Below are 25,444 nucleotides of genomic sequence, written 5' to 3' on the forward strand. Positions count from 1 at the left end.
ACACTAAGTGTTAGGTCACCGAGTTCCTCTACGTCCTGGCTCAGGCCGCAGGCTTCATTGAGGCCGTGTGTAAGAGCCCGAGGAACACCTTTGGAAGGCTGCTGTCCTGGGGAAAGTGACTGTACCCAGCTCTGGCCTTGACTAGAAAGGCTGCGCATGCTCACCACCCGCGAGAAAGCCCACCTGCTCGCGCCGGGACGCAGCTGTTTAAGGTGGACCGGCCCTCCAAGGATGCTGCAGGCATCTGCATTGGCTTCCCCTAGCAGATCAGTTTTAATGTTTTGAGTTACAATGTGGTCAAACTCCACTGCTTGCCTTAGCCACTCCACAGGGCAGCAACATTTACTTTGAAGCCTATTCAGGGCCTGGACAGGGTGCTGGCTGGCGATTACCCCAGAGTTGCCCCCAGTCCGGAGGCTCTTCTCCATCGTCCACCCCTCCCTTCTTCCCTTGGCTGCTGCTATCTCCTTCTGTAGAGCCAGAACCCAGAGTGCCGCAGCCACCTCTCCTCCCTACAACACTGCTTGTAGGCCTGGGACTCCTTGGATGGCCCACAGCTCAGGGGTGAGTGCCTTAATGTAGAAACAGCTTTTCAACAGCATAGATAGATTCTCTCAGATTTCTGTCCTGTTGGTCATTCCAAGCCAGAAGACACAGCTCAGGGTCTTCCAGCTTTGGTAAGGTAAGATGTGACCTCACAGAGCAGAGTGGATACAAACTCCTTTCGGCTCTCAGGTAATATCCAGCTGGCCCTCTGCATTAGGTACACAGTTCAGTTAAATTCGCCCGACTTTAATCTTGTCCTACAGCCCCTAACATAGAAAGCTCAGAACCTCTAGGGCCCAGGGGAGGCTCCACAACTCACAGCTCCCCCACTGCAGAGTTACTTTGGGATTAAGTCTGCTCTCCTGTTGTATGTAGGGTACCAAGGCAGCCACACTACTGCCAGTCTCGCAGGAAGATAGCAAACACTGGTCGTGGAAGAGACTCCAGAACAGTTCTAGGTGGGGCAGATCTAGCTGGTGAGGCCAGAGCCCAGTGTGGTATGGTACCTTTCTTCCTGAATAGGGCTGGCAAGGCAGCAGGGAGCCACTGGAACACACAGCCTAGGAGAGCCTGAAACAGAAATGTAGAGTGGCAGCCAGCGCTGTGGAGGGACTGAGATGGAGGTATAAAGCAGCACTCCCCACAACTGTGCTAACTTCCCATGCTTTCAGCTATCCACAGTCCAAAGTTATTAAATAGAAGTCCATAAATAATTCAGATTTGTGTATGATTAGCCGGGTGTGGTGACTCATGTAATGCCAGCTCTTGGAAGAGTGAGGCAGGGAGACTACCAGCCTTGGCTACACAGTGATACTCATCTCAAAAACTAAAAAGCTGGGTGTGGTAGTACATGTCTTTAACCTCAGCACCGGAGAGGCAGAGGTATGTGGATCTTGAGTTTGAGGCCAGCCTGGTCTACATAGTGAGTTCTAGGCTAGCCAAGCTATATAACAACAAACTAAAATGGTCAGGATGCAGCGCAGTTTGGTAGAATGATGGTCTATTAAGGCACGGCACCACAGGGCTTAGAACGATCTTAAATTCAAGGTTATCCTCAGCTACACAACCAGTTCAGGGCTAGCCTGGGCTATGAGGCTATCTCACACTATAACCATTTAACGACTGTACTATGCTGCTCATCAGCCTTGGGTGTGAATTCCTCAGCTTCTATTTCCTCCTCATTTGACACTCTGTAGCTTTCTTGTGTCTCAGTATCCCCAAAGTGCAGCAGCAGTGATGCCAGAGGCCCTGGGAAGCGAACTTAGGAACCTGTGCTGAGGTTGCTAAGGCCTACAGTAAGATACCATATCCGATTCTATTGCAGTGTATCTGGCTTCATTACTGTGAACCTTCCACTATGTCTAACTTCCAAACTTGCCACAGGTGTGTATGCACAGTAACACACAGGGCTTGGCACCCCCTTAAGTTTACAGCATCTACTGGGAGTCTTGGAATGCCCCCATGGATAAGAGGGTGCTACATCTGTGTTTCTTATAGTCCTAAAACCTGTTAAGACCCTACCCTACTTGGCTCAGTCTTTGCTTCAGGATATACCACCAGGCTAGGCACCTGTTGATGTCCTCCAAACTTGTCAATGGGGCACTCAAGACTTGAAGCAATGCATGTCTTCCTTTCAGCTACAACATCTACAGTATGAACAAACCACTCCCTTGAATGTACATCAGAATACAACCTGAGCACAGGACAGCAGTGTCCCTTAGCCAGCTTGGAGGGGCCTTTCTGTATTTGCAGACTAGAAGGAAACCTTCTGGTTCTGACTCCAGGATTTATGTCATGAGAGCCATCACAGCCATCCTCCTCCACTGCCAGATACATGGAGAGAAATGCCAAACACTGGTCATGGGAAGAGACGTCCTACTTATGAAGTCCTCTCCCTAAGGGCATTTACCCCACTCAAAGGTTCGCTTATTACTACAAGGTAAAGACTACTCGAGCCTTAATTCTCAGTCCAGGGCTTCCCTTGAGGAAAATCACGCCCATGGACAGTTCTTCCATGAAGTACACTGAAGGCCACCTGTAGCCAATGTCTCCTTTCTACTACATCAGGCCCCACTACATATACATACCTCTTCCTGGGATGGAAAAAACCAAGAAACAGCCTTTAGTTGGCTTTTAGAGACCAGCTTGGGGAATGAAAAGGTACCTTTGCAGGAATGGGCGAGGGGCAGTGTGAATATGGTCAAGTACAGTATGTCTATATGGAAATGTCACCATGAAAACTTGACTTTAAATGCTAGCTTAAAAAATTTTTAAAGCTTTAAGCTGGACTGTAGTGGCACACACCTTTAATCCTAGCAGGCAGATCTTTTGAGTTTGAGGCCTGGTCTACAGAGGGAGTTCAAGGACAGCCAGGGCTACACAGAGAAACCCAGTCTCAAAAAACCAAAAACAAAAAAGAGAAGGAAGGAGAAAGATGGAGGGAGGGGAGAAAAGGGGAGGGGAAAGGAAAAAGGCAGGCAGGCATTTGTAAGCACACCCTGCCAAGGACAAGGTCAGACATAACAGGGTCAGTTTAGTCAGGCAAACAACAAATAAATATCCAGACTCTGGTTGGTGTCACTGGCAGTCTGCTACAAAGCAAGAGAGCAGATCCTGTTAATGCAATCAGACTCCAGCATGGCTCCTACCCTGTGAAAGGTGTGGCTGGGAAGCTCCTAAGGCCCACAATGAGTCAGGTCAGGGCTTTCTTTTGCCTGTCTGTATATATGTGCATTATCATTTGATTTGCCTAGAATGTCTAATTCTCTGGAGCTTCAGTTAATTGTGAGCTTAAAACTGAACTCAAATCTTCCACAAGAGCAGTAAGTGTTCATAACTGATGAGCCATTTCTCTAACCTCATATAAGGCAGGTTATATTCAAGTAGTCCCTAATCCTAATAGTGCTGAGTTTAGAATTCAAGGTCCAAACTCCTAGAGTGCTATATGAAGATGTGTTGGGGCATCTAATGGCTTCCAATAGGAGAGTGTAGGGCTAGACTCAGTTACACTATGGCACAGCACCATGGTGGCCTTTCCCTCCACTGAGCTTGGAGCTGCTCTATTAACCAGAGCCAACCAAAACCAGTTTTTCCTATAGCCAGATGTTTAACTACCTACCACCTCCCTTCACCAAGATGAAAGCACTTAATAGTCTCCCTTCACCACCACCCCCCCCCCAATACAACAGCACAAAGTAATAGTTCTAGCAGCAAGGAAGCAGCCCACCTTGGCCCTGAATGCCAGTTGCAGCCACACATACCCTGTGGCCTCCAGCCGATACCCTAGTGTCCACTGGTCCCTAAGAGCCACAGAAGAACACACCATTTTGACAAATGGTTTTCTCCTAAGAGAAAATCAGGCTGGTACACAAGTGGCCAAGGAGGGCTCCACACATAGACACGACACCTTCCCCACCCCTCACATAGCCTTGTCAGCTGGTCCAGGTTTTCAAAGGCATTTTTTATTCACTATTTTTGATGACTATAAATAAGTGTTTCCACTATGGAAAAGAAAGTTAGCACAGTACATTTTCATGACTGGGGAATGGATTTCTGAAGTCATGTTCAATGGTGTCAAAACTTGGAGGAAAAAAAGTGTAAAAAAAAAAATAAAAAAACAACCTGAAGATTGGAATTCAGTTCTTTATAAAGTCCCTTGTAAAAACAAAACAGAATAAAAACAAACCTTAAAGGGTAGGGCAAATTTTTAAAAAGAAAAGGAAATGAAAAAGACAGAATGACTCATTGCTTCTCCTCAGACTTCTCTTCAGCCTCATCTCTGGCCTCCCTCACTGAAAGGGCTTCCAGCTTCTCAGCCACCTTTTCGGCATTATCATTTTTGCCTGGTCCTGCAGTAAGACAACAGAGGGGTCTGGCTGTGAGACTGCACTGCTCTTGGCACTCACCTAGTGCAGAGGCTCCATCTGTTCCCCAAGCATCACCCACCACTCTCCCCACATGGGCCCAGCAAGCTGCTGGTGATGTGTGGTCACTTACTAACCCAGGCCCCATCTGTCCCAGAAGAACAGAAAACAGAATTTGTTGAGAAAACGAGGAATATATCTTAAAAGCCCTTTCACTGCTGGTGGGTTCCAAAGAGCTGTGAATCAGCTCTGAACCTGTAAGAGGCCAAAGCCTACAAGGAAGACATCGGGCTGTGTCCCGGGCAGCCACACTGCCTCTGATAGGCAGAGGCAGCCACAGCGCTCTGGACTATTTCTTTGGCAGATGGAAAAAGCACCAGACTGGAGCTGCAGCCAGGTGCAGAGTGAATCTGCAAAGAAGCTCCACAACCCACCCACCCCCATCACTCCCAGGGCACCACATCACCTTTCTTTTCTCTCTCTTCAATTTCTTTCCTGCATTCTTCAAACTTTGTTTTGAACTTTTGTGCATCTGTAAAAAGAGAAGGGACTAATGTCTGAAAGTTCTCAAAAGCAGACTGGCAATATCCTAAAATTCTGAAGCGTCAACTCATGGTCCTCAGTGGCATTTTTTTCTAGATGGGATCCTGCAACATATCCCTGGCTGTCCAGGAACTCAAGATGTCCATCTGCCTCTGCCTCCTAAGCGCTGGGATTAAAGGCATGCATTACCATGCCCAGCCCCAGTGGCAATTTCTGACTATTTAATGCCTGCAGTGAGTCGTCCCTCCTGAGGCCATTGCGTCTGCTCACCTATCTGTCTATCAGACAACCAAGGGTCAAAGCTCTTCTTACTATAGACTCTACTCATGTTGGAAGGGCTACCAGATACACATTATACTCTAAGACCAAGGGCAAGGCTCACTTTCACAAGAGTACCAGCCACTAGGGCATTTGCCATGGTACCTGCTGACTCTCCATGATCCCCAGGGCACAGCTTTGTGGCAATTCAGACTAGAAAGATTCCCCCATGGAAGAGAGATCAGCCAGGGCTTGCAGATCTCTGCAGTCTTTGCTGGTACAGGCACCTAAGCGTCCGTAGGGGACACCAGTGTCCCAGTCTTGAGGAACCAGAAACCAAGCAGAAGCAGCAGCAGGAGGAAAGTCTAGGGTGTGCCTCTGGCTCCACACACCTGATGGGAGTCAACTGGATGCAACAACTGTTTATACAGACCCCTAGAATTTCAGAGGCTCTGCATGCTTTGGGCTAACATCAGCTGCCCAGCAGGCAACCCACAGTTGGGCAAGTTCTGCTTACTCTCAGCATTTAGGAAGCGGATGGCGAGCAGCTCAGGCTTGGGGCACTCGTCAGCAAAGTCGGCGTGGGTATTCCAGACCCAGGCTCGGTCACTGCCAGCATTCGGCTTCAGCTCCATCATTGGTGTGACTAGGGTAGAGAAGCCTGTGAGGACAATGGCCAAACCACGCAGCCCGCACCAACCTGCTCACCGAGAGAGGGAACCCATTTCAGCCAACATGGAGTCTAGAGTCTGCCATCCAGGCTGTTGTACCTGATTACCCTGAGCCAAGCAACCACCATCCTGATGTACTTTACGATGCCCACTTGTGAATTATCCCAGATGGGCATAACTCTTTATATCCCCTCAGGGTCAGAAACGTCAGAGACCCCACCTGAGTAATACCCAGCTACTTCCTATCACTGGTGGTGTGCGATTCTGCCCTAACTGCATGTGCTCTCCTCCAGGAGGGGCTAGGGAATTAGGTTGGGAAAGACTAAGGGAGTGGGAGGGGCTTTACCTATTGAGAAGCCACCATCCCTGCTAAGTCAAACTTTCCAGGTACAGCCTGATGGGGTAAGGAGCACCAATACCCCTATAAATAACCCCTCACCTTTGTTCTTTAAGAAAGTCCAATAAACTCATTGGTTCCCAGAGTACAGTTTGGTGGCATCACACCTTGACCTGTCATTAGAATCTTAAAAGAAATCTATCTATTCCACTCCTGGAGAGGAATTTTAAAATTCGGGCCTACACAACTCTACACCTGATGCAAACCACATCCGCTTAAAACCAGAACAATCTTTATGTGGAACAAGCTCAAGATCCTGAAGCACAGGATGTCTCCTGATGTTTTAAGGGTAGCTACTCCAGCTCAAACTTTCCTAGGGTGACCAACAGATGGCCACAAACACATGCCCACATCAGCACGAACCTGGCTGACTGAAAGGAGGGAACACAGAGGCTGAAAGCAGGGCTATCACAGTATTACTATTTAGCCTGCTTATTGTCCAGGAAGAACACAAGTAACTGGTACCAGAATCCTATGACAAATAGGAGTGTGTCATGGAAAATAAATCATGATTCAGACATATTTATTCTGAATTCCTCAGGTCCTATACAGGACCAAGGGAGAGCTAAGCACTGACAGATAGCTGTCCTCCACTGATAGTGTGATCCTCTAGAATATCACTTTCTGGTATATATGCCCAGCCACTGGTCCCTGTACCCTTGGCAGTATTTCCAGGATTTCAGAGAGACCCTCTGACCACACATGACAGCTAAAGTCGGAACTCAAGAAATCTGAGCTACACCAGCCCAATAGTGGTCTTAGAAACACTATCCATTCTTACTTTCCCCATACCTCACTTAATGCCTGTGGTTTGAAATGAGAATGCCCCTCCGAGGCTCAGAAGGGCATGCTTGGTTCTAGGTAGAACTGTTTGAAAGGATTAGGAGGAGTGGCCTTGTTGGAGTATGTGTGGCTTTGTTGAAAGAAGTGTGTTACTTGGGGTGGGCTCTGCATTTCAAAAGCTGATGCCACAGGCCCAGTGTCTCTTTCCAACTGCTGCCTATGGATTAGATGTAAAGTTCTTACATAGCTACTACTCCAGGGCCGTACCTATCTGCTTCCTGCCATGATGATAATGGACTAACCCTCTAAAACTGTAAGCCAGCCAACAATTAAATGCCTTTTATGAGTGGCTGTGGTCATGGTGTCTCATCAATGCCCAACCTTGACCCACAACCTGTGGGGGTGCATGAGACAAGGAGTTCCACTCAGGTGCCCCAGTGAAGAGGATTGCAGAGACCACTTGCTAGCCAGGCTTTGGGAGCACCTCAATTCCCTCTTCCTCCAGGGAATGCTCCAAATTGGGACTGAGAGGAGACTGAGGCAACTGTGTGGTTGGGAGGGCAAAGATTGCTCTCATGCCCCTGCCTCAGCAAACCCTGATCTTACCTATCTGCCTATGTACTCAGGACAAAAGATCCTGATGGGCTAGAAAGTGTAGCCTATAGAAAGGCAGTCTGTAGACTGTCTCAGTAAAGGCACTCTACAGGCCTCATCAGTGCCATCCCTAGAACCACAAGGTGAGAGAACTGGCTCCTACAAGCCCCCCACCCCCAACTACCATGGCCATGGCACATGCTCACACAAAGGAAAGAAAAAAATGTGTTTAGCAGATAAAAATCACTAGCTATGCAAGCTCAGCAATCCAGTATGATTCTAGAATTCATGTGAAAGTGTTAAGAACAGATTCCACAAAACTGTTCTTTGGTCTACACACAGACCCCCATCTCCACCAAAAGAAAGAAAATAATTTTTTTCAAGTTTAGAAAATGTAGATTTTTGCATTAGAGAATCTACCAGGATCAAGAGAAGCCCTGTTAGAGGATGGTTTTGTGCACTGTGCCCAGAAATCTGGTTACAGTCTGGTGTTGGTATTGTCGTGATTACTGAAGCATCTCCATCTCAATGATGTATAAAAATTATTCTCCCTCACTTCTGATTGGTTATAAAAAGCTGATCAGCCTATAGCTGAGGAAGAGTTAAAGTGGGACTTCTGACCTCAGTAAGGGTGTCCTGGGTGGAGAGAGTGCCTGAGGAATTGCCACGAGACCACGATGGAGCAGGAACTGCCAAGGAGAGACTTTTTTTTTTTGGTTTTTCGAGACAGGGTTTCTCTGTGTAGTCCTGGCTGTCCTGGAACTCACTCTGTAGACCAGGCTGGCCTCGAACTCAGAAATTCGCCTGCCTCTGCCTCCCAAGTGCTGGGATTAAAGGCATGGGCCGGGCGCCACCACACCCGGCCGGGGAGAGACTTAAGGTGGCAGGTAACAGGGCACATGACTGAGTTGTCCCATTAGAACAGATGTCAAATAGTGCATTATTTCAAGGCAAAGGAGGGTGTAAATCCATGTACTTTTATACAGCCCAAGATGGATCTAAACAAATAGGGAGGGGTGGCTCGTAGAGACCTCTTTTCTAGGCACATAAGACCACACCTGGCCGAGAGCCCTCCTCATTTACCTTCTTGTCAGCCTGATCCCTTCCTGTATCATCCCAGAAAACAGCTTAGAGGGAGAACACATCAGAAAGTAAAAAGACAGCAGCTTTGGCACTGGACAGCTTCAACTTGCCCAGATAACATACATTACCACCCAAGTCTAGCCTGGAGGTCTAGATCCACCCTGGACCTATCTTGCCCACAGCCTGAATTCTCTAAGTTTCACTGTCACAGTTCAGAGACTTGTTACAAAGATGCAAGTTCAGTGTCATAAATATATGCTCCCCCCCTCCAGTAACCAACTCCTAAAAATTGCAGGGTATAAAGACTAAAAGGCCACCTACTATAGTGGTTGGCGCATATCTTCAAGGTTTTGTCCCTCCTCATGAGAAGGCGGATGGTCCCTTTCTCCTTGTGCTTCAGAAGCTTGACGTCTCCAGTGCCTCGCTCCTTCCATTCTGGGAGGTCATTCTCTGAAGCAAACCGGAACAGCTTTGCACGCCTGTAAGAGAAGCCAGTACAGAAACATCTAACAGAGAGGGAACTCACACCTGGACCAATTGCCACAAAGTGTTCTTTGGACACTGAACAGAAGGGAACTGTTGAACACAGAGTCCTCCCCAAAAACCTTCTTCAAAGGGCTTTGGGCACCAAGAATTACTAGGTAAAATACAACCCAGGGGAGCACAATAGCCCAACCAATTCCAGGTTGCAGAAAGATATTCATAGCAAAGGTTTTTTTCTCAGAGACACATCTAAGGATACACATGGCCCACAGTAGGTAAAGACGCTACAGAGGTCTGGGCAACCTACTCACACTAAATGAATGCCCTGTAACTATATAAAGCCTTAGGAATATTATCTTCCACAGGGCCAGCAACAGCTTCCTGTCAGAAGGAACCTATAGCCTCCAGGTTTCAGGCACCCAGTACCTGCAATGAGTCCAGTACACCTGGCTCTCCTGCCAAACCAGCACCTTTCCTCTGTAGCCCACATCTCCTCTTACAAAGCCTCTGCTCTCCTCCAAATTCAGTCCTGTCCCGGAAGATTGCACCTTCATGTACCTCCTTAAGGAAAGCTCCAAGGCCCTTATATAAAGGCACAACATGCTGTCTCCAGCACCATACCGAGGACACTGGGGTACTTTCAGCAGCAAGTGGACAAAATCAAGTACCACACAACTCAGGGAGGTGCTACTCTCACCCACTGTTGTGGATCAGAGCTCTGGACCACCACCTTCTAGGTAGTACAAGGGTGTACTTATGGCTCTCCTTGGGCAGCCTCCTTCCCTCTCTCCCTTCAAGCAGAGAACCTCTAACATAAACATCTTAGGCATACCTGAAAATTTGACATTAGCAAATTCTCTTGATTTTACATGATACACTGCTACATTAAGTTGAGCCTGAGGTCCATACCACTGCTAGCACTACATTCTTAAGATCTCATACTTTCTAACCTGCAAAACCATGAGCTGGAGGCTGAAGAGATGGCTCTGCAGTTAAAAGCACTGGCTGTTCTTCCAGAGGTCCAAATGGATACTCACAACTGTTACTTTAGTCCCAAGGGATTCACTACCTTCTTCTGGCTTCCTTTAGCACGTTGTGTAGACAGACATCAATGTAGGTAAAACACTCATACACACATAAAAATTAACAAGGGCTAAACAAACCTCAATCTTTAAGGATACAGTTAAGGCAGTAATAGACAGCAAAGCAAAAAGAAAGAAAAGCAAAGACTCTGCTCAACAAAGAAAGGGAGCCCCACCCAGCAAAAAAGGTTTCACCATGTAGTCCTGGAACTTGGTTATATAGACCAGATTGACCTACAATCCACAGAAATCTACCTGCCTCTGCCTCCTAAAGGTGTGAGCCCACACAGCCTGCTGGAGACACCCAGATGACAGAACAGTGATGGGGACAACCTTCACATGACTTGCCACAAGGCAGCAGGGTACCAGGCAAAATTTTTGACTGAGAAATGGTTGAATTTTCATTGTAAGACTAGTTACCATACAATTTTTTTTTTTTTGTGGGGGGGGTGTGTGTGTGTGTTTGAGACAGGGTTTTTCTGTATAGCCCTGGCTGTCCTGGAACTCACTTGGTAGACCAGGCTGGCCTCGAACTCAGAAATCCACCTGCCTCTGCCTCCCGAGTGCTGGCAGGCACTTTCTTAAAACAGCCTTTATCAAGCTGCGTCTAAGCCATGAAATTCACAGAAATCAGTGTGCCCAGCCACCCTATAACTCTGTGTAGATCCAGATAGAAATCACAAAAAGACTATGCCAGAAAGTATCACTAAGGCTTATACCTGTAAGAGACACAATACAAGAGACAGAATTCCTAGCTTGGCAGGCTCCTCTAGAAATTGAAGAGGAAAACATAAATGGTCCAACTATGGTTGCTGGGTACTTGCAAAATTTGAAAGAAATACTCTGCAGAGACCTGCTTCCTGTCCACTCTGCTTCTCAGTCAGCCTATGTAAAGATACTTCCAGGACCTCTTAACAGACTTACATCTTAAAAAGTTCCTCTTCATCTTCCTCCAGCGTTTTAATTTCTTGCTCAGGAAGAGACACTATTGGCTCGAACTGGGGGTCGTGGTTGGACTCATCTGCATTCTCTGTGGAAGTATCATGGTCCTCGTGACTGTCCTGTGTAGAGAAGGTAGAGTGATGCTGCTGGCTGGTGGACTTGGTCCACAGTGGGCATCATCGATCACAAATAGCACCTGGAAAATGAAGACAGGCCTACCCCAGATTGGAAATTAAGCCTACGGCCTTATCTTTCACATCATCTGATTGTATTTACAACCAGCATCACAAAAAACACAGGATATCATGAAATAAGACAATGGATTTTGACACTCCTACACACTCAAACATCAATGGGTTACACACACCCAAATCCTTGGCAAAGTAGCTTGGGAGAAACTCCCTCTTCTGTTTAAAAAAAATAAAATAAAATACCCGCCATAAAAAGAACATGATAAACTCAAAAGCAAGAGCAACCATAACAGTTTTTACTAAGGATTATCAAAGCACTTGTTAGTTTACTAGAAAACTGTGGGAGAACTAGCAGCTACATGAATTTACAATCCCTCCAGCAATTTTACCCAAGCTTGAAATTTTAAGCCGAAAAGAAGCTAGGAGAAGTAAGACAAATAAGCTCTAAGATTCTGACTCAACTTGGAGAATTACAAGGACATGCATGTTTAAATCTGACAAGATCACGTGCTTTGATAATATAGAAAAATCCCAGACTCACTACCTAACTCAACAGGATAAAGAAACAGAAACCTTTCGTTCGGTTTCTCAGCACTGCGGCTAAGCTGCGGCCGACACGCGAGCCACCAACAAAGCCGCCCCCGCCCAGAGTCCGCGCGTCTAATATCTGTACCCCACCGAAGGCGGAATGACCTAATGAATGAAGGGGTCTGCGTGCAACTGGAAGGAGGATTGCCGACGCTGATGGAAAGATCACAAGTGGGCCACGACGGAGGAGATCGGCCACCTCCAGGTCCCCAGGTGAAGCCGGGAGCCCAGTTTGGGCATGGCTGTTCATCCGCAGACCACAAGGTCACGCGCCGCCCTGGAGACCCCGCGATCGGAGCCTTGGCCAGCAGCTCCCACTCGCGGACCACCAAAGACCTCGAGCACCCCAGGCCTGGGCGCCTCGACAGGCCCCGAACCCGCAAGCCAGCGAGGGTTGGAGGCCGAGGCGCGGGCCGCCCACGTGGCCGCCCATAGCGGCCCTTGCCTCTCCGGCTGCCCGGCCCCACCCGGGCCTCACTGTACCTTGGCGGCCGCCATGGGGGCGCGGCGACGGCGGCTCGACTAGCTCAGGCGTCGCTGGCTCGGCGGCCTCTGGGCGGCTAGTCGCAGCTCCTTTCCTCCGCGTCTGGCGCCGGCGTCTCCCGCCCGTCCGCTCTTCCCTCCGCCCCCCGACCCGAACCCTGACCCCTGACCCCAGCGGCGGGAAACGCGCAGTGATTCAAAACCAGTGCAGCTTTATTGGCTCCGACGGCGGACATTCATTGTCCGGCCCGCCCCGCGCTTCCCGCCAAAACGCCCGCGGCGCATGCCCGGCCGCGCCTCCGTCCGGGGAGCGCGCTCTCCCGGCGACCCACGCGCGCACTTCCGTCTGCAGGCCGAGTGCCTTCGACGCCGGCGTGAGCGGCTGCTGGAAGGATCAGGCCGGCCGCGGCGCGTGGCGGTGACGTCATCGGAAGCCAAGCCCTCAGAGAGGCGCTGCGGCTTCGGTGCGCTGGCCGACCGAAGGCAGGCGCGGCGGGCGGCCCTCGGGGACAGTGCATCCGCAAACCGCAGCCCCAGCTCTGAGCACCCGAGTTTTGAGCCCGTGTGGCGCTGCGGTCTACCTTCTTCACAGCGGCGTTCCTCGTGTCTGCGCCCTTGCTGGGTGGGAGGCCGAGCTGGTGGTCCTCGTGAGCACCCTGTTCCCGGCAACAGACGAGCCAGGAGATGAGTGAGGCGGACGCGGAAGTAAAGCAAAGGGAGCCATGCAGGAGATGTGGACGGGGTGGGCGGAGGTGGGTTGGGGCAGCAGTCCGTACTGTCCCATCAAAGATAGGATGGGTTTGGCCAGAGCTGCGTGGAGTGTGCACTAATGGAGATCCGCAGCGGTTTGGGGAGCGAGTTAGAGCCTTCAGCCAGGCCCGTCTGTTCCCACATAGGTTCCGGAGCCCATGGAGGACTGCGGCCAGGACGCCAGCGCAGTGCCCAGCTCTGTGGCCCCACGACGTCAAGAGGAAGAAGGGCCTGAACCAGCTGCACAGCCTGGAACGCAGCCTGGGCTCTACAGCTACATAAGGGATGACTTGTTCACCTCGGAAATCTTTAAGCTGGAGCTCCAAAATGTCCCTCGCCACGCCAGCTTCAGTGATGTCCGGCGTTTCCTGGGCCGTTTTGGCCTACAGTCCCACAAAATCAAACTCTTTGGACAGCCACCATGTGCCTTTGTAACATTCCGAAGCGCTGCTGAACGAGACAAGGCCTTGCGAGTGCTGCACGGTGCTCTCTGGAAAGGCTGTCCGCTCAGCGTACGTCTGGCCCGACCCAAGGCCGACCCCATGGCTAGGAAGAGGCGGCAAGAAGGTGATAGTGAGCCACCAGTAACGCAGATTGCCGATGTGGTGACCCCTCTTTGGACAGTGCCCTACACTGAGCAGCTGGAGCAGAAGCGACTGGAATGTGAGCGGGTGCTACAGAAACTGGCCAAGTGAGTGTGGCACTGACATCCCAAGCAAAGCTGGGTTTTGCTCTTGGCCTAGTCCACTAGCCTTGTAAGCAGTTCAGGATACACACAGGGTTTATGTCATTGGTTCTCAGGGTCACCAAACTCTTTCACAGGGGTTGCCTAAGACCATCAGAAAGCACACATTTACATTATGATTCATAACAGCAGCAAAATTACGACAAAGTAACAACAAAAAATGTTACGGTTGGGAATCAATCACAACATGATTACAGGGCCACAGGAAGGTTGAGAGCCACCAGTCTGAAGTGGTCAACTAAAGAACTCATAAGGCCCATAACAGAGGGACAGTGAGGAAAGGAATTGCCCAGTATGGATGGGGAACAATGTTGGTCCGACCGTGATGTATTTCATCCTGCAGAGAAATTGGGAACACTAATCGCGCCCTGCTACCCTGGCTGCTTTTGCAGAGACAACAGCACAATAAAGCTTGTTGCCCCCTGGAGGGGGTCAAGCCATCACCCCAGCAGGTCAGAGAAATCCCATTGGGGGGGGGGCTGGCCCTTGTTCATGTCAATTTTATTACACATACGCTCTTTGACATTTTTCTTGCTTTTCATTTCTTCCCAGTGTTTGATAAGCCAGCAGTAAAACCTTGTTCTGTCTGCCACCCCTTGGGCAAATCTGGGTCTCTTGTTCACAGTGGTATTTCTTCCAGTGCTGGACGATCAAGGTTGAGATCTGACTCTTTACTACACTCTCTCCTACAGACTGAATATCGTAACAAATGTGAATTTCTGGTCGGAGTTGGGGTAGATGGCAAGGACAACACTGTTGGCTGCCGGCTTGGCAAGTACAAGGGTGGGACATGTGCTGTGGCAGCTCCCTTTGACACCGTGCACATTCCAGAGGCCACTAAACAGGTGGTGAAGGCCTTCCAGGAATTCATCCGGTGGGCACCTTGCTTGGGGCTGGGCTTCTGGGAAGTCCCTGGTCCATCTGGGACAAGGGGGTGTGGCCCCTGTACTGGCAGTTGTGATTGTGGGTTAAGGGGACAATGTGCCAGGACAGGCAGGCACACGCTGAGTATACTTGTGGTTTCTTCAGTTCCACACCATACTCAGCATATGACCCTGAGACATATACAGGCCACTGGAAGCAACTGACTGTTCGAACCAGCCGCCGAGGCCAGGCCATGGCCATTGCCTACTTCCATCCGCAGGTCTCAGGTGGTGGTCCTGTTGGGGGATGTGTCTGGTATAGGTTGGCTTTTGCATAGCCTGATGGGCATTTTATCATCTACTACAGAAACTGAGCTCTGAGGAAGTGGCAGGACTAAAGACCTCCCTGGTGTGCCACTTCATGGAGGGACCAGGCAAGGCCAGTGGGGTGACCTCCCTCTACTTTGTGGAGGAGGGACAGAGGTGAGGAGCCCAGGTGGAGGCAGGAGGGGCCAGACAGGCCAGTGACCCTGACAGATTTGCTTTCTCTTGTATAGAAAGACTCCCAGCCAGGAAGGCCTGCCCCTGGAACATATGGCTGGTGACCAGTGCATCCAGGAAGACCTGCTAGGGCTGACCTTCCGCATCTCCCCTCATGCATTCTTCCAGGTAGCATGCCCCTTGCGAGCATAAAGAGAGAGGGAGGGATGCCAGTAACTAGCATCAAAGATTTATAGAGAGCATTCAAGTAATGGGGGGTCCCAGAATAAGGCATAGGATAACAAGGGATGTTTGCTAGTGATTTGCCTCTTTGTAGTTAGTGATATGCACAGCTTCTGTGCAACCCAGAACAGGATCAACCACTTTCACTGTTGGAAAAACCCTATGGAGATAGAGGGGGAGAGAGGTCTCTATCATGGGGTATGTAGTCACTCTCAGATGCCCTGGGAGAAGTTGTGAAGTCAGGGGGGGGGGAACTTCCCATTGATGGGGGTCTCTTTTGTAAGGTTTTGGTTTTTAAGAGACTGGGTGAGATCACTGGTATGTAGAAAGAATGGGAGCCAAGCAATGTGGCATGTTAGCCTACACTGCAATATACCATGGCTAACTAATCTCCAGGTAAACACACCTGCAGCCGAGGTGCTCTACACAGTAATCCAGGAATGGGCACAGCTAGATGGGGGCAGTACAGTGCTGGACGTGTGCTGTGGCACTGGCACCATAGGCCTGGCCCTGGCTCCGGTAAGCTTCCCAGCCCTAGGTAAGACTACCCTACCCTGTTATCATGAGCCTGAAGGCTGCTGAGGCTACTACCCTGTCCCCAATACAACCAGTTATGCTGTGTCTTCCTTGGCCAAGCAACCAGGGTAATGGGGCTTATCTATCTTTCCATTTCAGAAGGTGAAGAGAGTAGTGGGAATTGAACTGTGTCAGGAGGCTGTGGAGGATGCCCGTATGAATGCCCTCACCAATGGTGAGAGTCTTTGTATCACACAGGTCTGGAACAGCAGTAACCTCTGTTGTGTTCTTTAGTTACTGTGCCTACAATGTCTTGAGATCAAAAGTTATTTTGGCCTGTGTGCTATGTAAGCCTGATAGGCCATCCCAATGGCAGGCCACAGTCTACTGACAACTATGATTATCCCTAGAGCTGAGCAATGTTGAGTTCCACTGTGGCAGGGCTGAGGATCTGGTGCCAGGCTTGGTGAGCAGACTGTCTTCCCAACAACTTGTAGCTGTTCTAGACCCACCACGGGCTGGCCTACGTGAGTGGCTTCCATTTGGGGGGAGGCAGTACCAGAAGTAAAAACAAAACAACAACAACAAAAAAACCTATGTTGGATAGTCAACCACTAGCCCCTCTGTGACTTGCTAGATTCTAAGGTGATTCTGGCCATCCGGAAAGCTGAGAACATCAAGCGGCTCCTGTATGTTTCCTGTAACCCCAGGGCAGCCATGGGCAACTTTGTGGAGTAAGTGTGTGGGGCAGAGCACCTGCGGCTGCCTAGAGGAATTTCTGAGGGGCTAATATTGGTACCTCTCTCCCACCAGCCTCTGCAGGGCGCCATCTAATCGAGTAAAAGGCACCCCATTCCATCCAGTCAAGGCTGTGGCAGTGGACCTGTTCCCACAGACACCACACTGTGAGATGCTTATCCTGTTTGAGAGGATGCAACAACACCCCAATGGCGTAGTAGCCCTGGAGCATCAAGACCTTCAAACCCCAAGAAATCTTCCTGATATCACTGCACAGGAAACAGAGACTTCCCTCTCATCCTAGGGGAAGTATAGGAGCACAGGAAAGCTGGGGAGCTCCTTACAGCTCCCTAGTAAGCAGAGCATGACTAAGCATTGGTGAGACGTGAAGCCTGCCTACTACAGTTCAAAGAGTATGAACACCTGTGTACTAATAATGGGATAGCGAGATTCTAGAATAAAAATTGCTGATTTTACTGAAATTTCTGTTGTGAGCCAGAGCCTTCACTCATTCCTACTTGCCACCTTGGACGACCCTTTCTGAAAGGCAGGAAGGACTCTTGGGGTGTGAATTTTCCCAGTGCTAGTACTGTGTACTTGTTTTAAGACAGCATCTCTATATAGACCAGACTAACTTCACAGATGTGCTTATGACTCCTGAGTGCTGAGGTTAAAGTGTGCACTGCTATGCCTGCTGAATTGCCAGAGCTTGCTTGAATTTAGCCCCAGAGAACCATGTTTTAGGACCAAATATCAACCAGGTATTCCAGGGGAGCACTGAGGATGGCTGAACACAAATCTATGCTGAGTTCATATGGAGTTAAGTGTCCACTAAGGCACTTAAAAACACAATTGACTATAGACAACCCTGGCCAGTTGAAGATCCACAAATCAGATCCAGCACTCCCATCAGAAGAAAGAAACCAGCCGTTCCCTTTTGGACAGTTTTATGTGTTCAGACCATGAGGGTACACCCTACAGCCTTGGCCAACACACAGAAGCAGCATCAGCACAGGCTCCCACCCTTGTAGCATGACTGTACATATAAGACCCACCTGTAAGAGACAGGGAGGGCACTAGAGACCAGGAATGTGTGGCAGCACCTGTTGACAGTGCCTGGGTCGGTGAGGCTGCAGAGATACCACCATTACCATATGCTTTTTCAGTGTTAAGTATGTTTTTAAGGGCAATGGTTAATCAAAAGACTGAACACAACTGAATGGGAGGCAGAAAAGAAAAATGTCCAAGTCTATCAACTTGAATAAGGGTTCTTTTTGCCAAGATTAACACAGACATTAACTGCTGTCACACACATGATTAGGGAGGAGGAAGATGCTGTTGGGAGGCCCACAGTTGCCATCTTTTCTTTCTAACAACATATATCACCCATGTATCTTCAGGTACATGGTGAGAGACACTGAGAATGTAGAGTGTAGCCCCTCTGAACAGTAAGGGCTCTGAATACCCCTCTACTCAATACCCATCTACAGGGGCTATCCACTGAGCACAGGTAGACAAAAACCTGCAATCAGGCCTGGCTGCACAGAGCAGCTATCCTTGAGATCAAGAGACACCATAACTACTTATCATGTACAATGTGCCAGGCAGCTCTTGGTCAGTGATGGGCTACACTGAAGGCCAGTTTCCTATTTATGCATATCCATCTGTTGAAATGCATCTTTCATAATTACTGTAAAAGTTTCTTTTCAAATTTTAAAACATCATAAAAGCTTTAAAAATTGATGAACAGATGGGCTTGATTGTGCAAAAATCTCTGTAAAAAATTGTTGCTAAGTTTATCGAAGGTGGAAGCTTCAGTATCCAGAAGACGGCTGTTAGGACATTAAGACTTCATAAGAAAAAGGGTCAATCGGACTAACACTCAGTATCTTCACTGCAATCTCGAAAGAGTATTTCTGGTGCTAAAATTTTGTTTTATTTTAAGCCAAAATAGCCTGAAATATTCCTTTCTGTTATAACTTTTTCAGAAGAAAATGCGAAACACACAAAGCAGGTAATAATTCTACAAGACAGGATACCTGCATCTTCTGACCAAGTCTCAGTGGCTCCACCAGAAAGAACCATAGCAAAGGGGCTACCTGGCATCATAGGCCAGCCATAGCTATAAAACCTGGTCATCTCATCTATCAACGAAGTATTACTTCTTGTCAGTGCATATAGTGTACTAAAATTAATGAAAACCTTCATAAAAACGGTCCGCAGCAGATACATACAAGCAGGATCTACAGCTGTCTATCAGCTTCCACTTGTGCAGTTAACTTATGACTGATCCTTAAGTATATCCAGTCACATTGAGAGCAGCTTGTCCAGAACTGTTTCTTTGCATGTGTACTGTGTAGTCACAGCTGTCCCCATGTGCCAGAGCCAGAGCCCAGACACTGCCACAGGGAAGGAACTTAGGTTGGAGGCCTGGTGCTGCAGAGTGATGATGTGTGGCTGATGGTCTCCTGGTAGCACTGTTGGCCCATGCTGCCTACCTCATACATCCACTGTGCACAAGGGCTCACCACCAGGCTGGGCAGATGCTACAATTGACATCTTGGGTTTCTTCCGAGTCTCCTCCTGGAAGAACAGAGGTCAACGATGCTAAAGGTGGGCCCAGCAAAGAGGTTCACAGGGTGAAAAGGTGGAAGCCCCTGAATTCCGAGAACACAAATGTTTGTGATACCTGGCTAGGAGGGAAGGTAGAGGGAGCGGGCCAGGTTGGGCCAGGCCAGGAGGGTTTCCTCAGATAGCCAGGGTAGACTCCCATGTGCTGCAGCTTCCCTGGCAATCTAGAGACACCCAGAATGAAAGAATTTGCAACAAACTGGGTTCCACCCCTCCAAGGTGAGTGTCATCCTAGCCTTGCTTTCTTTCCCAGAAGCCCAATGAATTTCCCCACAAATCGAAGTGTCTTAGTCTTGTTACTTTGATCCCCAACTAATCTAACAAGAGTCAAACTAGAAAGTCCTGCTTATTCTAGCGGACAAGGCCCCACTTCTACCTGAGAGCAGTAGAAAGGCAACAGGCAATAGACACTTGGTCCTTAAAGTTTATATTAATACCTGGTCCTTGCCACCAGAGCTAGAAATGCTCCCAATTCAGTGGGCCTAAAGGTATGAGTGATTACAAGATATTTCTAGAGGCCAGGAAAAAAATGTCAATACAGCCCACTTGAAATAAGATACCTATGGAAGTTTCACCAAGACTAAGTTCTACCTAGGCGTTATCACACAAGGCCAGTGCACAATCCTTTCTTTCAAATACCTGACTCCAAATTGGAACCTTTAGCCACTAAAAGGCTGGCCTGTCTGCTCTCTAACTCAACAAAAGACAAAGTCATTTTAGAAAAGCATCATCTGTGCTAGAACTTAAAACAAAAAGCCAACCTTCTCTGGAAGAAGCATTAAGCATCTCCAGTTAGGGATCAAAAACAGGCTCCTAGGATCTAACTACAAGGAAGGGGCTAATCCAGCAATTCTGATGGTTCAGTGACTGATATATGCAGAAACAACACAGGGGTAGATAGGGAGTTTAGGGGTAGGTAGCAAGTGGCCTGGGGAAGGGGTGAGGAAGGGAGATAATCACCCGCTCTGCAGCCAGCCTCTTCATCTCTTCTTGCAGCTTGCTCAGGATGTGAAGGTTGGGCCTGTTCTTCTTGGCATACTGCTGTAGCTCTATCACACTCTTGTCAGAGGTCTCCTAGGGACCCAAAGCCTGCTCTCAGAACGGCCAAGTAGCAGTATGCTCAAGTAGTAGTGTCCACCCAAATCAGGAGTGTAAGGGCTTGGTGAGGCACGAGTACACACCAGTGGCCTACCTGTGATAAAGCGTTTGCTACTGACAACTATAGGGTATAAGCACAGCCCTGAGCTCCCTGATCTCTCCCAGACACTGTTCCTTCCTCCATAATCACACCTCTGTGTTTACTAGCTGAGTCTGAAAGTCAAGTACTCACTATGCCAGGAACCCTCTGACAGTGGCAAGATCATGGCTGAAGCCAACTGAGACATAACACAGCCAAACAGTCTGCCTAGCTGTTCTCTTTGGTTCTCTTCCCTTCTTGGCTTGGAAGCCACTGCTAAGGATGCTCACTATTTCTTAGAATGCCAGAACTCCTGTGCCAGACAAGGGCCATTCATTCTCCAGTTGAAGGAAACCTCTGTCCATGGCTGCAGCAACGTTCCCTCTCTGTCTCAGTCCCAGACTACGTACCTACACTGCACCTACATTTCAACTCATGAAAAATGCTTCTTTTCAGGCTGAAGATACAACTCAGTCCTTGTTTGGCCTGTACAAAGCCCCAGGTATGATCCCTAGCAGTACGAGGGAGAAGAATCAGAAAAAAAGACAAATAGCCTTATATTATTTACGTTCTCCATGTGGCTCCTGGACTCTTCCTCCCTTGAGCAAGGACAAGGACAAGTTTGAGTCTTGGAGAGTCTGAAGGGGTGCTCCGTTGCTCTATACTATTAGTTCAGCTCAAGGCAGGGTAGCTCAAGCGTCCACAGCACAGACTTCAGGTTCTCTACCTATACTCATTTAAACAATGAGATCCTGATGATCCAGGTAGTTTTGGCATATATTAGGGGAAAATGTAAAAAAATGCTAGTGATGCAGCTGAGTTTCATTACTACCCAACATCATTTCCCAGTACTTCCCATACCCATTAGGTTTGGAGACTTAAATTCTGAGATCTGGGCAAAACCCTCAGAAACATAACAGAATACCCATATTCTTTAAGTCACTGAGAATCTTCAACTAAACAAGTATACAGTCTTTAGGACTGCCAAAGGACTGGTTTGCGAGCCTTCACACAACTCAACACCAGGTAGTATTCCTCCGCCTGTGTCTACTGTCTGGTTTGTGTCAGGCCTGCTTCCTGTCTAGGACTGCTTCCTGCTTGGCAGATTCATGAGGAAAATGTGGCCTGGGTGCTCCCACCCTTGGCTTGCACAATCACTTCCACAGCACAGCAGAGACAGTCATAATTAAAAGTAGTGTTGCCGAGCCTGACCTGACAGCAAGCCCCAAGCCAAAGCAAGAAACAGGGAAGCAGCTGGGCGTGGTGGTGCACGCCTTTAATCCTAGGACTCGGGAGGCAGAGGCAGGTGGATTTCTGAGTTCAAGGCCAGCCTGGTCTACAAAGTGAGCTCCAGGACAGCCAGAACTATACAGAGAAACCCTGTCTCGAGAAACCCTGTCTCGAAAAACCAAAAAAAAAAAAAAAAAAGAAACGGGGAAGCAGAGCAACTGCCAGAAGACGTGACAGTCTGGTTACCTGCTTGACCATTTTGCTGCTCTCACGACCATACATGCGCAGTAAGGACCCCCAGTTCTTGACATGTGGATGCAGCAGCTGAAGGATTTTCTGAGATGCTAATTGCTTCCCAACTCGTTTATTCTTACCTATGAGTAGGAAAAACAAAGGTGAGAAGACAGGAGAACCATTCCTGGGTACCTAGGGAGCCCATACAGGGCATTCCACAAGAAGGTAGACAGTGCTTTGCTACTGTGCTGGACACCATGACTCAGTCCTGAGTCCAGAGATCCAGGTACCAACCATCCTATGGAGCAGCTTTCAGGAGATTCAAGTAAGGACTTGTGAGAAAGCTATTAGTTAAGAACAAAATTTCCTTCCCTCCACCAGCCCACTCCACCTCACTTTCCTGCAACACAATGAGCACCAGCTACAAGGCCTCCTAAAGTTTATAGCTCCTGAAGGTAGGTGTCTGGGTGGGGCCTCCATATAAAGGATACTCTGAGCCAGGAGAGTATATGTATATGTATATGTATGTATATGTACGTGCGTATATATGTATGTGTGTATACATTCACATATGTATGTGTATATATACATTACATATATATATACACACATTGTATGTATATATATACACATACACATATATATGTACACACAAACATACACACACACATACACACATATATGCATGCACGTGTGCGCACGCCCACACACACACTCACTAATCTTCACTTGTAGTGGTTACAGTGTTTTATTTTATGGTTTTGTTTTTTATTTCTTTAGAAACAAGGTCTCACTACGTTGTTCAAGCTAGTGTTGAACTCACATCTTCACATGATTCTCCTGCTGGAACTACTTGAATTCTCCACCATGCTTAACTTTATATTGGCTTTTACTAAGCAACTATGTCAGAGGAAGGTGGTGCCTAGAGACCAAATATAGGAGTGCAGATAGATGGATAGCCCTCAGGATGCACACCAGTCAGCTCCTCAGGAAAGTAGTCCCCTTATCCCACCAGAGATAGGCTGGTTACAAGTAACAGAAACAATGGAACAGGAGGGAGAATGCAAGGATAGCCACCTATATCTAGTTTCAGATGAAGGTGTGATGGCCAACACACAAAATTCGTGCTTAGAATAACTGTCAGAGCAGTAGTAGCAGACCAAGCCACACACCCTCATGTCAGAAAATGCTAGCCATACCCTAGCAGTCCTCTGAAAACATTCCAGTCTATTAGGGAATCAGGGAAGAAGACAGATTCTTACACCACCCGCGCACTGTGTGTTTGCCGCATGCCATAACATATTCACTCTTCTGGTTTTTCCCAGGAACCACTTCAAACTTGATGGATGTGTCACCCATTCCATGGTTTCTTTTAGGAGAAAACAAAGATGACAAGATATTACTGGATGATGCTTATACATGGTAACTTCTGGGGAGGGCTGCTATACCACGAAGTCTATTAATAGTTCTCCAAAGAAAACTCAAACCCCTCCCTAGATGTTCAGCACACTATGCAAGGTTCTGCACACACTAATTTCAGTAACCCAGAGCTTCCGTGACCTGATTCTTAATAGAAGTGCAGCTTACCCTACCTTTTAAGGCACTCATGGAGGATCTGATATGGAGACAACAGCCCAGCCTTGCTTGTCAGCTCATAGACTCGTGAATCCTCAATACTGATGTGGTTAAAATACTAAAACACAAAGCACATGATTGTGAATCCCAAGCAGGTCCATACCTTTAGAGTCGTGCCACACTATGTTTCCCTCAATGAACATCTTTCTTTTGTTACCTCAATAAAGCGTGCCATATTCCAGATATCCCTGATGGAACTATTTGGGAAGGATAAGAAAATGTGGCCATGAGTCGGGCAGTGATAGCACATGCCTTTAATCCCAGCACTTGGGAGGCAGAGGCAGGCAGATTTCTGAGCCTGGTCTATAGAGTGAGTTTCAGGACAGCTAAGGCTACACTACAAGAGAAACCCTGTCTCAAAAAAAACCAAAAAAAAAAAAAAAAAACCCAAAAACCAAAAACAAAACCCAAAAAAACAAACAAACAAACGAAAAAAGAGTATATGTCAGTGGAGTGGGCTTTAAAGGTTTCAAAAGTCCATTAGTTAGATTCATTCTCTCTTCCCTCTCCCAGTCTCCTGCTTGTGGATGACATGTGAGCTCTTAGCTACTTCTTGAACACCATGCCTGCCTGCCACCATGCCTCTCATCATGATGGTTATGGATTAACCCTCTGAAACTGTAACCAATGAACTCTTCTCTAAGTTGCCTTGGTCATAGCGTTTTGTCAGAGCAATAGAAAAGTAACTAAAACATGAAGGGAGAGAAATTTTGCACAGCAAGTCTCAAGTAGACTAGGGATAGGAGGAGCAGTTATGAAATGCATGGGACAAAGGATAAAGGGTCAGAATTGAGTAGCTAACAGATCCCTGCCTTGATCCCTGACTGACCCTGTACTCAGTGAACAGAAGATTGCCAAGCAGCTCAGCTTACTCTATACACAGACTACCTCTGGGACAGGCTGCACAAACAGTACAGTCATGCACTGATAAACCTACCAGTTGATGGTGGTTCACATACTCAAAGAAAGTCCTGGTTTGTGTAGGTACACTCTATATGGTTTCCATAAGTAAATCATTTAAGCAATATATATCTGTACCACAAACTGGGTGACTTTCAGCAATCACAGTATTGCCTCTCACAACATTAAATAAAGGCAAGAAGTAAAAATTAAAGGTAGTCAGCAAAGCTCTACTCCCCATGCAGAGACTACATGAGAAGATCCAATTTCTGATGGCTTAGCTTCTGTGGCTTATGAGAGCAGCAAGTCAATCTATACTCAGTATATTTTCTTTGTTTCTCCCCTCTGGAAAACCAGTCACAATTATTCAACTACATGTCAATGAATTATACCTATAACAACCTCATCTCCAAAGTGAGGCCATATTCTCAGGTACTAGAGATTAGCCCCTCAATGGATCCTTTTCAGAGACATAGCACAACCCAAACCAGAATATCCAGGAAATTTAAGAGCAAAGATTAACTTACCAGTTGACAAGCAAATAGGAACAAAGAGCTTGAAACAAACATGAAACAATCTGCTGAGAGGGGAAAGTATCTCACCAGCTGAACAGGTAGCAGTCTGCAGAGCCCCAGAATCCAGACCTTGGGTTACATGAATAAACTAAGTCAAGACCTCTCTAGAATGACATATGAACAGCTTTTCTCTGTTTGTACTGCTCCAGTGACAACAGTGTAAAGGAAATTCTTACATGAAGAGTCCAGGCAAGACTGGTAATCATGAATGCTAACTGTT

General features: G+C 47.9%; 3 protein-coding genes and 1 non-coding gene across 6 annotated transcripts in view; 1 reads left to right on the forward strand and 3 right to left on the reverse strand.

Moving 5' to 3' along the window:
* Positions 1–3,987: 3,987 nt before the first annotated feature.
* On the reverse strand, positions 3,988–12,674 carry Ranbp1 (RAN binding protein 1). The gene is made up of 6 exons (XM_021209386.1): positions 12,508–12,674; positions 11,228–11,364; positions 9,060–9,217; positions 5,728–5,856; positions 4,876–4,941; positions 3,988–4,394 (listed from the first exon to the last, which is right to left on the reverse strand). Exons 1-6 carry the CDS (start codon positions 12,520–12,522, stop codon positions 4,288–4,290), a joined length of 612 nt encoding a protein of 203 aa, XP_021065045.1. The 5' UTR covers positions 12,523–12,674; the 3' UTR covers positions 3,988–4,287.
* Positions 4,699–4,823, reverse strand: LOC115065154. The gene has a single exon (XR_003844949.1). It is a non-coding gene; the product is annotated as a small nucleolar RNA SNORA77 (small nucleolar RNA).
* Positions 12,675–12,843: 169 nt separating the features above from the next.
* Positions 12,844–17,324, forward strand: Trmt2a (tRNA methyltransferase 2 homolog A). Of its 2 annotated transcripts, none has more exons than XM_021209383.2 (12): positions 12,844–13,259; positions 13,404–13,948; positions 14,346–14,454; positions 14,695–14,876; positions 15,032–15,146; positions 15,233–15,348; positions 15,423–15,534; positions 15,985–16,107; positions 16,264–16,339; positions 16,515–16,631; positions 16,742–16,838; positions 16,918–17,324. In XM_021209383.2, the coding sequence occupies exons 1-12, from the start codon at positions 13,230–13,232 to the stop codon at positions 17,144–17,146; spliced, it is 1,851 nt and encodes a 616-aa protein (XP_021065042.1). In that variant the 5' UTR covers positions 12,844–13,229; the 3' UTR covers positions 17,147–17,324. The 2 variants fall into 2 exon arrangements, with proteins under 2 accessions (XP_021065042.1, XP_021065043.1); XM_021209384.2 differs by having other exon boundaries at positions 12,844–13,212.
* Positions 17,325–17,772: 448 nt separating this feature from the next.
* Dgcr8 (DGCR8 microprocessor complex subunit) overlaps positions 17,773–25,444 on the reverse strand; it is a 34,244-nt gene continuing 26,572 nt past the window's right edge. The window contains exons 10-14 of one of the 2 annotated variants that reach the window (XM_021209381.2): positions 23,707–23,807; positions 23,377–23,483; positions 22,127–22,254; positions 20,434–20,547; positions 17,773–19,425 (exon numbers count right to left, since the gene is read on the reverse strand). In XM_021209381.2, coding sequence (XP_021065040.1) covers positions 19,342–19,425; positions 20,434–20,547; positions 22,127–22,254; positions 23,377–23,483; positions 23,707–23,807 — 534 coding nt within the window. In that variant the 3' untranslated portion in view covers positions 17,773–19,341. The remainder of the gene's footprint in view (positions 19,426–20,433; positions 20,548–22,126; positions 22,255–23,376; positions 23,484–23,706; positions 23,808–25,444) is intronic. The other variant, XM_029544883.1, reaches the window with a different exon arrangement.

The sequence above is a fragment of the Mus pahari genome, chromosome 12 (genome assembly GCF_900095145.1).
Source record: "Mus pahari chromosome 12, PAHARI_EIJ_v1.1, whole genome shotgun sequence".
NCBI classification, from domain to species: domain Eukaryota; kingdom Metazoa; phylum Chordata; class Mammalia; order Rodentia; family Muridae; genus Mus; species Mus pahari.